The 12711-nt window shown below is 34.1% G+C and overlaps 2 protein-coding genes across 3 annotated transcripts in view; one reads left to right on the forward strand and one right to left on the reverse strand.

The window, feature by feature from the left end:
* The first annotated feature begins 585 nt into the window (after nucleotides 1–585).
* LOC128869550 (RING finger protein 11) overlaps nucleotides 586–12711 on the forward strand; it is a 72665-nt gene continuing 60539 nt past the window's right edge. Inside the window, exon 1 of one of the 2 annotated variants that reach the window (XM_054112117.1) lies at nucleotides 586–748. In XM_054112117.1, coding sequence (XP_053968092.1) covers nucleotides 632–748 — 117 coding nt within the window. In that variant the 5' untranslated portion in view covers nucleotides 586–631. The remainder of the gene's footprint in view (nucleotides 749–12711) is intronic. The other variant, XR_008455335.1, reaches the window with a different exon arrangement.
* LOC128869548 (E3 SUMO-protein ligase ZBED1-like) lies at nucleotides 9517–11524 on the reverse strand. The gene is made up of 2 exons (XM_054112116.1): nucleotides 9829–11524; nucleotides 9517–9774 (listed from the first exon to the last, which is right to left on the reverse strand). The coding sequence occupies exons 1-2, from the start codon at nucleotides 11326–11328 to the stop codon at nucleotides 9586–9588; spliced, it is 1689 nt and encodes a 562-aa protein (XP_053968091.1). The 5' UTR covers nucleotides 11329–11524; the 3' UTR covers nucleotides 9517–9585.

A 12711-nucleotide genomic window follows, 5' to 3' on the forward strand; every position in this document is an offset into this window, starting at 1 on the left:
CATGAATATTTCCTTTTTGTTCCTATTATCACTAGTTTAAGTTTTAAAAGGTCCTTGAATTACTACTTATACTTGTCAAACGTTTTTCGTATAAACTTTGGGGTACCTATTTTAATGACCATATATGTATAAAAAATGTGTATAAAAAACCATATGACAAAAACAAATATAAAAAAGATTTACTTACACTATTTTCGAATACGTTTATCTTTAAAATGCCATGTCTTCGGAGTATTCAAACTTAGGCACTGCACTCGCAAACGAACTGTCAGTTTTCAATTTTAAATTACTAGTACATTTTGTGTGAACAAAGGCTGCTGGCATGTCGCGCGATGGTTTCATAGCGTGAACTGAGTACTACTTTGCTGTGAGATACATATGAAATTCTACATATATTTCACGGTAATTCAATTTGTATAGATTTTGACAGCATGACGTGAAGCGCGAACTTAGTACTTGGATTTATATGATAAATTGTCTTACTAACGTAAAATACATTTTTCTTTCATCCAATAATTTGAAATCAGATTTTATTAATATTTTACATTACGCTTTTTAACATAATTTAATTTTTATATATAGCTGCCATCAATAATTTGTGGGTAACTTGGCTGTATACTAATCGAATAAAATGGGTAATTGTTTGAAAATAAACAGTGCGGATGATATTTCACTACTGCGTGGGAGTGAGTTCAATAACACACAAGATTTCTCCACCGATCAAAATGGTCCAGCCCCAATATATTCGGTAAGTTATTAGATTTTAAAAAATGCGATAGTCAGCAAACAGTTATATCCTGCAGTGTTTCATTACTGTACTTTCTGTCATAAATATAAATAATAAAAAGTATGGGAGCTAAAACCGCACCTAGTGATAAATCAATATCGACTGTTACCTTCTTTGATGTAGTTAAATCAATCACAGTTTGTTGCTACCGATCTGAAAGATTGGACTAATCCAGTTCAGTGTTCTTCATACCAATGTATTCCAGTGTTTTTACTATCAACCGTTTCGAAGGCTCTTTTGTGGTCAATAAACGCCGCTAAGAATTAATCTAGGAGTTAAGGTCTTCCTTCCACGGTGATAATACCAAGTTAAGTGCAGTTTTACTCCCGCTGGGTGTTTATTTATCAAAATTTTACAGCTTATATGATAATCTTCTCTACTGGGGCTATGGTCGGAGTTTTCGATTCTATCAGTTTTGTTCCCTAAGACAATTATTTCTTAAGTATGCTCTATAGTACCTCTGCTACCACCAGCTGGCACCTCATCATGTCTATTCGGACGACATAAACCAGCCAACGAAGCTACTGGATCTTTATTCGCTAGACTATGTATATGTAGTCGTAAAGCTCATACAGCTCATCGTTCCATTGCCTGCGATATTCGTTGTTGCCAACGTGCAAAGGTCCAAAAATTTTTCGCAGCATCTTTCTCTCAAACATTCCAAGCGTCGCTTCATCGGATATTGTCATCGTACACACTTCTGCGCCATACATTAGAACGGGCATGATGAGAACCTTGTAGAGTGTTAGTTTTGTTCGTCGAGAGAGAACTTTACTGCTCATTTGCCTACTTAGTCCAAAGTAGCACTTGTTGGCAAGAGAGATTCCACGTTGGATTTCAAGACTGACATTGTTATCGGTGTTAATGGTGGTTCCTAAATAAACGAAGTCTTTTACAACCTCGAAATCATAACTGTCAACAGTGACTTGGGTGTCGATATGCGAGTTTCCGACTGTTTGTTTGATGACAGGAGGCAGAGAACGTTAATGTATAGAGAAGTCTCAATGACAGGAACGTATGGAATTTCGAGGGGTACTCGTCTCGCGAAGACAATTTCACCATAGACACATTTTTCAACAAAAATTAACAGTGAGGGGCTGAATTATGTAAATTTAGCAGCAGTCGATAAGAATTTGTTGGTGATTAGAAGCAAAGAATGTTAGGTAGCTTTTTAATATGACCTATATATTTGAATTTTTCCAAATCATCCAAAATTATATACATGTGTTATGTCTGTCTGTCTGGTGTCTGTAAAACTTTGTTGAATCCCTTCAACTGAATCAAAATCCTCTATAGAAAACGCTTCATTACCAGGCGCACAGGAATATGGCATATTTAAATGTAAATTTGTGAATTTATATACATTTGCGCATATGTATATGCTGTGTGTATGTATGCTCACCAGCCACAGCTCAAGATAAAACGGTAAAGCTTCTCAAGAAATCCAGCGCGCATTCAAAGGCGCAGCGCACATTCATAGGCACAGCATTGTACATATACACATATTTACGTACATATATTGATGCATTCATATGTACGAAGCCGCGGGCACTCGACTTGACAAAAATTGAAGATTTATCAAATATTGGCAAATAATTCTACGCGAAATATTCCAATATTGACTATTTTCGAATTGTCGAGAAAATTGGCATATGGGCGGCTCGTTTTATGAATGAAAGTACTTGCTCTTAGAACTATGAGCTCGAATTTATCAATGAATTTTTTGATGATGAGTTTTTGTTGCACAGTACAATAGTTGAAACTGTTCGGCGCCGCCGCGACTGTTCAGCGCTATGTCAACTAGAATGATGGCCGCTACGCCTGCGCCTAAGACTGCATTTTGTTCTTGTAGTCGCTAGGCATAGAATTTTAGCTTTGAACGACATACGCATTTTGAGGAATAAAGTGAGTGCCCTGTGTGTGTGGTTGTATGTACATGCATATGTGTATATTAATAAGCATTGATTTGCTTGAATTCAATTAACATATTTATATTTGCATACGCCATCTTCCTGTGTGCCTGGTAATGAAGCGTTTTGTATACAGAATTTTTTGATTTGATCAATTGAACGTACATATATATATAGTTAGGGTATCAAGTGTGCATATACGCACATGCACATACGTCGATGCATATGCAGAAGAAGTTGTTTTAGCATTTGCATGAATTCGATCATTCGAATATTTACACCCTAATTATTGCATGAAATATGATAAGGCGATGCTCGTGAGGTAGGTCATGTTGCTTCAGTGCACACATATGTATGTATGCGTGCAACACTATATTTAATAAAGATGCAATTGAACTTAGTTGTCCCATATATACAAATACGTTTCTTTGAAGTTTTCCTTTATTTATTTTAAATTTCAAAGTTTTGTACTATCTATAAAATGCATACATATATGAATTATTCCCTGTAATATACATTTGTAAATTTAAAAAAAATTCGTTTGGCAAAGGAACAAAAATGCATATTCAAATGTACATAAATATAATATGATAAGGCAATGAGTCGTGAGATAGGTCATTGTTGCTGCAAGGCGTGTGCACATACATACATTTGTAACACTATAAGAATTGAAGATGCAATTGAACAAATATAACTAACAAAATATATGTATATAAACATATATTGATATACATATATATTCATCAATATACATATGCTCTTTGAATTATTGTCTAAAATTAATTTCGACTCGAAAAATTAGTAAAAATTTTCATCAAATTTACACTAAAACGCACACAACAAAATGTGAGGTCGTTTTATAATGTATTTAGTTTAAATTTTTCTTTTAAAATTAAAACAATAAACATTAAAGTTACTTTGATTGTAAATGTTGTCTTCTTATTTGGTTATATTTGTTTGAAAATATAAATTGAATAAATTTTCGTTTATCAAGGGGACATAGAAATGCACAAGCAAATGCCTTGCAAAATGCCGTCGGCATTCGTTAATTTGATTTCATACAGAAACCAAAAGCTGAGCAGAGCCAATGTACTTGTACATAATTCACTGTAATCAGCTCTGTTAAGAACTTCCCCGCTGTCGAGTTAAGCGAGGTGAAATAGTGTTCGCGGTTTCACTTCATTTTTGACAACTCATACTATTCGTAGCTCGTGAGAATTCTCTATATTTAACGTTCTCTGCAGAAGGTGCTTCGTTTTGTCTTCCTTCACCACCAGACCCATTCGCTTTGCTTCTTTATCTAGTTTGGAAAAGGCAGAACTAACAGCGCGGTTGTTAAGGCCGATGATGTCAATATCATCGGCATACGCCAACAATTGTACGCTCTTATAAAAAATTGTGGTTGAGTGATTAAGTTCTTCAGATTTTATCCAAAATCTTAGAAGCTACTAATAGTGTTGCATGGGCGGCCAAGTTGGGCGTAGTTCGATTGGCTTGAAATTTGGTCTTGTTATTATATATACTATGACTATTGACTTCACCAACTTTCAACTTTGCTGCTGCATTAGTTTACTGTAAGACTGATTTAGACCATTGTGAAGTGGTTGAAAAATGTTATCTTATATGGTGTGAATAGGAATAGAATAGAATCATGCGATCTGGCATAGTTCCATTTATTTCTTCAGGCATTTTGAAAATTTGAAATTTTAAAATGTCTTCCGAAGAAGTCATGCACTTATTCCGAATAATTGGCTGGAAAAAGGTAACGGACAGTTTCCAAAGACAAGTGTTCACATCGATCTAACAAATATTTGTATTTTGGTTAAAAATATTGAAGATCTGATTGAGAGTATATCTTCAAACTAGCAGTTTTATAACTAAGGCCTTGGACTTGTTTAGAGAGCGAGCAATATTATCAGCTACCAATCAGAAGTTGGACGGAGTTAATTTCTTAATGCTTTCGAAATGTAATGCGGAAGCACAAGCTTCTTTTTTGACACAGTAGTGTATACCAATGAAGCAGTGCATTACCCAATAGAATTTTTAAATTTTCTCAAGCCTCCTGGGATGCCGCTACATAAAGTAATTATTTAAATTGGAGTAGGTAACATTATTATGTTATTATAGGTAAAATGTTATTATATTTTATTTTACATGAATCTAAGTCTCATTTTTTTTTGTTCTTCAAATTATTAAAATTAGCATCTTCTTTATAATCGTACATATCTTTTTATCTGTAATGACAACATATTAGCATGCTTAATATTATGTTCCGCTGACGCTATATTGTCTTGCAATTGTTCTATTTGTTTTTTTAATATTTAAGTTTAAGCATTTGGTCTGTCAATAGCATTTTTTGGGATATTCTGTTGCTCAATAATGTTTATGGAAGAAAATGGTTAAATCAACCGTATTTGATCTAGTAATTCAAAATTTTTTGAGATATCAAGTAAACACTGTACTAACTGTACTCTAAAATAAACATATGTACATCAAAATCTTATTCCATCTAACGGTATTTCGCAGCAGTAAAACTTCAGCAGCAGTAATTGATTTATTGGTTTATATGAATAGAGCCACTAACCAAATAAGTAAAAACAATAACAAATATAGGACATTTTGTTTTCTTTACATTTATTAGTTAAAGCTTATTTTGTGCTGCCCTCTTGTTTATAAATTACTTCGTAAATACGTTAGAGAATGGATTTGTAAATATTCTCCAGATAGCCTACCGAAATTTCAGTTTAATCCATTTTAATGATTCGAATTAAAGCATTTTTGTCTTCAAATTGTTGTCCATTCCCATAAAGAATAGCAATCTCCACCATAGATTTTCAATAATGTTTCGGTCTGAGGGGAAGATGGGGGCCATGCTAAAAGTAAAGCGTTTTGGGACGTCATCTAAGTTTTGACCACACTTGAAGTGTCTACAGGTGCATTATTCTGTTGAAATATCCAACTATTAGGTCCAAAATTTTCACGAATCTCGATAAAAATGGTTCCAACTGAGCTATATAGTGGTTTCCTGTCATTTTGTAGTCTACAATTTTCAATTCGAACGCACCATAGTACGATATTGCTCCCTATACCTTAGAACAACCCTCACGGCTGTGATGTTAACCAAAGTACCTTCCCTCCTTTCCTAAGTCATGGAAATAGTAATTGTATCATTCCAGTCCATCCAGATTGAACTTCTTTTTGTCACTAAATACTACTTTTTTCCATTCGCCGGGATCGTTATTTGTAACAGAACTCCAAAAATCGAAGTAGCGTTTTTCGCGAAATTTATTCCAGTCGAATCTGTTTATTTGCAGTACTTTTAATATTATGATTATATTTGTCTGTTATTTCTAAACGGTTTAGTATATGTTCTCTGCTATGAAAAAGCTCCTCACAAAATATCTGCCGTTCGGAGTCGGCTTGAAACTGTAGGTCCCTCAATTTGTGCAACAACATCAAGATGCACGCCACAAATAAGAGGAGGAGCTCGGCCAAACACCCAAAAAAAGTGTACGCGCTAATTATATATATATATTAAATATATACGGAGAGCAAAATTTTGTCGTACCTTTTTGTAGTATGATATTTATAGTCAGAGAAAAAAGTTGAAACATATACCAATGGATAGCATATGTGGAGACGGTTTGCACAATGTATTAAAATAGATACATAAGTGCATAGGTGCAGGTAAAATTATTCACACTATTTTACCTGCCGTATGATATATCATGCTATAATATATATCATGGCTGGCGTATGCCGATGATATTGACATCATCGGCCTTAACAACCGCCAATTAAGAAGAAGGAGAAGAATATGTATCATGATATTATATATATGTATCATGATATAAAAGTTGATGAAACAACTGGAAACTTGTATGTAGTATATTGTGAATCAATACTATTATAAATTTGATTCAGAAATTATGATGGTCATGGATTAATTAATGATGGTTTTCTATTATGCTTTTTCAAACAAAATTTTTTTTTTTTTTTCAGTAATACAAGAAAATAAATGTTTCCAATTCACGAATAACAAAAAATTATCTATAAAAATAAATACAGGTATCCCTTGTATAACGCGGTCTTATACAACGCGGTTTCGGTATAACGCGATTTGGAAAAATTAGGTTTCAGTACAACGCGAAATTTAGGCTTATATAATGCGAAGGCGAAAATACATAATTATAAAATCTGGTAACACTAATTTGCGTACCACATATTTATAATATGTAATGTATTTTTAATGTAAACCGAGAATTACCCTTTTTTGCCTTAGATAGTAGAGGTGCCAAACTATCGATGGCACTATCGTCACCATCGATGGTAGGGCACTATCGAGCTACTGAACTATCGATGGTTCAAAGTCTCGATAGTGGACGATAGTATCGTCAAAAGAGCGATTTACACATCACCAAGCAAATATTCGCGCTTTTTTTATTTGTGGCGTCGCTTGTGTACAAATATTAAAAAGTGTAAAGTGTTTAAAATAACAATTCCTAAAAATATATAAATGGATCGCTTTCTTAAACGAGGTAATACATTTTTCAAATAATTAGTAAGAATGCTTAGAACACTTTTGTCTAATTTTAGGACGCAGTTCTGCTGCAGCAAATTGCGATTGCAACAGTAGCGACAACGAAACAAATTTTGTGTTGGAGAAGCCTGCACAAAAAAGAAAAGTAAAATTTCGGATGTGTGGAATTATTTTAAAAGATCTGATGATAAGAAATTTGCCAAATGCCTTAGTTGCGCCAAGGAGTATAAAACCAGTGGCAACACATCGAACCTGCGTGATCACCTTAAACGGTTTCACCTGAATTTGGACAGAAATGCTCCTGATACACAAGTTGCTGAAGATGTTGAACAAGACGAGAACATTGCGTCTTTCAGCAGCAGCTGCAGGTCAAGCATGCGGTCAGTGGAGTCATACACTAAAAGGGCTGTGTTGTATGATGCAAGCGTAAAAAGGACTTAGATGAACTCGTAGCAGAGATGGTTGCTGAGGATATTCAGCCCTTTAGCATAGTGAAGGACAAAGGATTTATTAAATTAATTACAGATCCACGTTACAAGCTTCCCAGCCGGAGTCATTTGGAAAACGTCCTGATGACCAATTTGTTTAAAAAAACGACGGAAAAATTGTCAACAATTTTGGAGCAGGTTTCGAACATTGCTATCACTTGCGATATGTGGACATCTAGTGCTAACGTGAGCTTTTTAACGGTAACGGTTCATTTCGTACATGAATACGGCATCAAAACGACATCGCTAGCAACCAAAAAACTGATCGATACTACAAATCACTCGTCACAAAATATTGCAGACACTTTAAAAGATATACTAACATCTTGGCATATCTTTGAAAAAACTGTCTGCATTGTAACTGACAATGCAAGCTCATGGCTGAAAGCATGTGAAATTTTAAAAATCCAAAATCTGCCATGCTTTGCTCATACAGTTAATTTGGTAGTCCAAGATGGCTTGAATCTCAATCACAACGATGTCACAAAAGCATTGTTTGCAAAATGTAAAAATATTGTAAAATTTTTTAAGAAAAGTTCAATTGCGAACGAAAAATTGAAACAAGTTCAAGAAAATTTTGCATATACATACCTTGTTGCAAGAAACCCCAACAAGGTGGAACAGCTTCCACGACACGATTGAGAGAGTTTTATTAAAACATGAAGCCAGGTTTCAATCCAACGCAAATGCTGAACAAGCAGCAAGTATCTTGAAAAATGAGTTGGTCAATTTGGGCAATTTGACTCATGTTGAAGACTCTGTCAGTCTGGAAGCAAGCACGACCACTACGGACCCAGTTTTTGATTTTTTGAACCAACAATGTGCTACTAAAAAGAGTAATGTTCGATCTGATGCAATCATTATTAAAAGGCAGTATCTGGAGAGAGACATAGCCCCACAGGAAATGGACCCTCTTTTATGGATCAAGGTAAAATTAATAAATCAATCTTCGATACATAAAACTAAGTTTTGGTAATACATTTGATTGCAGGTCAACCAGGTGGATTTTCCTTTATTAAAATTACTGATGTATAAATATTTATGCATCCCCGCAACGTCTGTGGAGTCGGAAAGAGCTTTCAGCAAGGCGGGACAAATTGTTTCTGATAGGCGAACACGGCTTAAAGAAGAAAATGTGAACGTTTTGTTGTTTTTAAACAAAAATCTTTCGCTATAACAAATAAATCAAATTATAGTTTTCAAGTTTTAGCTTTTAAGTCTTTTATAAGGCTTTTGTATTTTTAGCTTTTTCCCTAAAATGTAATTTGATAAAATGTAAGCAATGTTCCTTAAACTTATAAGTTCAATATTTTGGCAGAAAAGGCCCATAGCCTCTTACTCTTTTTTTCCAAATGTAAGTCACTCACACTTGTGAAAATATATAGTTGTTCTAAAGTGTTCCTTATGAATTAAAATAAAATTCAAATTATTTGTTTTTTCTTATAAATTTCAATGATTTTCAATCACTGTTTTTTATTGCGACTATCGACCACTATCGATGGTACTATCGACCACCATCGATGGTTTGAGAATTACTATCGTCCACAATCGATGGCGCCCACCATCGATAGTTTGGCACCTCTATTAGATAGATAGAATAGATATTAATCTAGCACCTAGAGCTGCAAAACTATCGATGGTTGCAACATTCAATAGTTTCGATGGTTTGGCAACAAATATTCAATAGTATCGATAGTACTATCGAAAATATTTTCAAATTCAAAAACTTAATAAACGCATACTTAACAATAAAAATTAACATTTTGATAAACATTTCATATGTTTCATATGTTTAACATAATGAGATCCTTCATGGACATAGTAAATCAAAACAAATTTGAATAAAATTAAAATTAAGGATCAGTCTTCTGCCAAGATCCGAGAATTGTGACTAAGAAAAAGGAGCATGTCCACATGCTTAGCTTTTAAGGCAGCTCTTCGTTCCGTTATAATTTGTCCAGCTTTGCTGAACAATCGCTCCGACTCTGTCGATGAAGCAGGAATGCAAAAATATTTCGTAGTAAGGTCTTTTATACTATTTTCGTTATGCTGTAAATACGGAAACATTAAACATTTTTGAAGAATTTTTGTTAAGCTACATACCTGCCAATATTTGAGGGGATCAACATCGCCCAAGGAGTGATGTTTCCCAATATATTGTTGTAAATCAATTATTGCATCGGAGCGCTTGGTCCTAGGCAAATTTTCTATGTTGATTTTTACAAATTCATAAAGAGGATGTCGTGTTGGTTTTGGTTGATCAATTGGTGTTGGTGGCTCTGAGGTGGGAGCTGAAGACTTGCTCAGATGAATAAGTTCTTCAATTAAAAGTTTTTCAGCATTTTTGGCATTGTATTGCGAACGGAAACCTTGTTTTTTAAACCTTGGATCAAGCAATGTAGAAATTCTAGTTACTGTGCGATCTTCGTACTTGTACAACCTTTTGATTACGCAATCAATTAAAAATTCGTTTACTTTAAGGCCAACTTCGGTAAGAAGATTTTTTGTGCTATTTTCCAAGTTGTTTAAGAGGCCACAAGTAACTGGAATAACTAGTGATACTGTGACTTTAGAATTCGATGACACTTCTTTGGAAGCAATGTCAAAGGGAGAAAGTATTTGTGACAAGTCTTTTAATATGTTGATTTCGTCAGCTGTGAGAGGCTGTGGCGCTTTCGACAAACTTAGAAGTGTTATATTGATTGCTTCATGTGTTTTTAAGACTCTTTCAATCATTAGGAATGCACTGTTTCGTCTGGTGGCAACTTCCTGTATTATACTATATTTAGTTTCCGTCAATTGAGAATCTTTAAATTTCTTGTAAGCAATCGTGCTACTTTTAAAAAACGCGACAATGGACTTGCATTTTTTAAGTAATTCTTTTGTGCAATCCAGCTTAAGGCAATCTTGCACCACCAAATTAAGTGAGTGTGCATAGCAGGGTAAATTCCTTTTTTTAAGCAGCTCACACGCTTTGATCATTGAGCTTGCATTATCGGTCACAATTGCAGTTATTTTATCAAAAATTCCCCATTCGTTGCAAACAGCCTGCAGGGTATCTGCTATATTCTTAGCAGTATGATTTGTTTCATCAATTAGCTTATTTGTTGATAAAACAGCAGAGCGAAGACAGTAACTATCTGTAATAAACGAGCATGTGACTGTCATATAAGATTCATTTGCCAGGGACGTCCACATATCAGTTGTGATGGCACAGTGATTTATTTTGCTGAGCAAATTTTTTAATTTAGGTTTCTGCTCATCAAATAAATTTGTCATCATGACATTAGAGAGGGTAGTCCGCGACGGTAGTTTGTAGCGTGGGTCGAATAGTTTGATAAAGTCGCGAAACTCAGGATCCTCAACTATAGAAAAAGGTTGCATGCCTTGAGCTACAAATTTTATGAGTCCTAAATCAAGCTCTTGTTTGCGCTTTGACGTAGATTCATATGTTGTGTTTAAATATGTATCTATTTTACCAGAAGTGATTGACAAATCGTTAACACGCTGACCGGGATGCGCACGCTTCAGGTGGTCAAATAAATTTGAGGTATTTCCGCTCGTCTTATACATTTTGCCGCAAGAGCGACACTTTGCCGACATACCGTTGTTTATTTTTTCGAAATGGCCCCACACCGATGATCTTCCGACTCGCTGCCTTTTTGCTAGCTGGTTGTCCTCCTCAATTGCCTCAATGCTGCTGTCTTGTCCATCTTAACAAAGCACATGCATACATAACATAAATTAGTTACTTGCGTTGCTGAGCAGTAAATGGAACTTTCCCTATGAGTTTTTCAAGAGAAATTTGTCCATCCTTCCGCCACCAACACCAACGAAAATTTACCTACAAATAAACACTTATTTTAATATTTAATTACCTTTTACATATAAATGTATTTCTTACCAAAATTTGCTGCCGACCTGCAAAGTTGCGCCAAAACAAGTGATGTGCAATGTATGGTAATGCCACTATCGATAGTGAACAATAACCATCGATAGCGACGCAAAAATATAAAAATTCGATATATCGATAGTGCCATCGATAGTTTTACAGCTCTACTAGCACCTTATTACGAAATTGAAAAGGAGCTTAAAAAAACCACCCACCAAAAACTGATAACAGATTTTGCAATTATAAAACCAGTAGAAGAGCCACAAGGTCCCACAACTAGTTTCTTATCCAATAGCGAAAACTATGTTGAAGAAATATCTTCTGATGAAGCTATTGCTCCCCCAAAACGCCCACGTGCAAAGATCTTTGAAGACAGTGAAACAGATTAATTACCATATGAAGTTTGAAGAATAACAATAAAGTTTTTAATAAACCTTTAATTTGTTTTAGTTTGATTTTAAATTTTTTGTTTTGTGTTTTTAATTGTATTATAAAGCCTGAACTTTAGTATTGAGTTGAAATAGATGTGCATCTGTTATTTTGTATGTATTTTATTTTAAAAAAAACCTATTGGAACATAACCCCCAAATTTATATGAAAACTATGTTTTAGATAACGCGGAATTACATAACGCGCAATTCTTCTGGAACGTAACTATCGCGTTATGCGAGGGATACCTGTAATATTATTGTATATTTTTATTTTTATTTTATAAATTTGATTCAGTAATTATGATGGTCATGGATTAATTAATGATTGCTTTTATTATGGTTTTTCAAATGAAAATTAATTTTTTCCGTAATACATGAAATTAAATGTTTCTAATTCATGAAAAAAAAAATTATGATATTTGAAATACACAAATATAGCATCGCTTAATTCAGGTAAAATGGGATATTTTTCACATTTAATTTTACTACATCTAGTCACATACATATATTATGTAAAAAGTTTCAACATAAGCTATCCATTTATATATGTTTCAACTTTTTTTGTGATTATAAATAAAAAAAAGGTAGGACTAAATTTTGCTCTCCGTATTTATATAACGTCGAAATTTCGACGTATGGGCGATCCTAGTATATATTAAATTT

Source organism: Anastrepha ludens, chromosome X, assembly GCF_028408465.1.
Source record: "Anastrepha ludens isolate Willacy chromosome X, idAnaLude1.1, whole genome shotgun sequence".
NCBI lineage: Eukaryota > Metazoa > Arthropoda > Insecta > Diptera > Tephritidae > Anastrepha > Anastrepha ludens.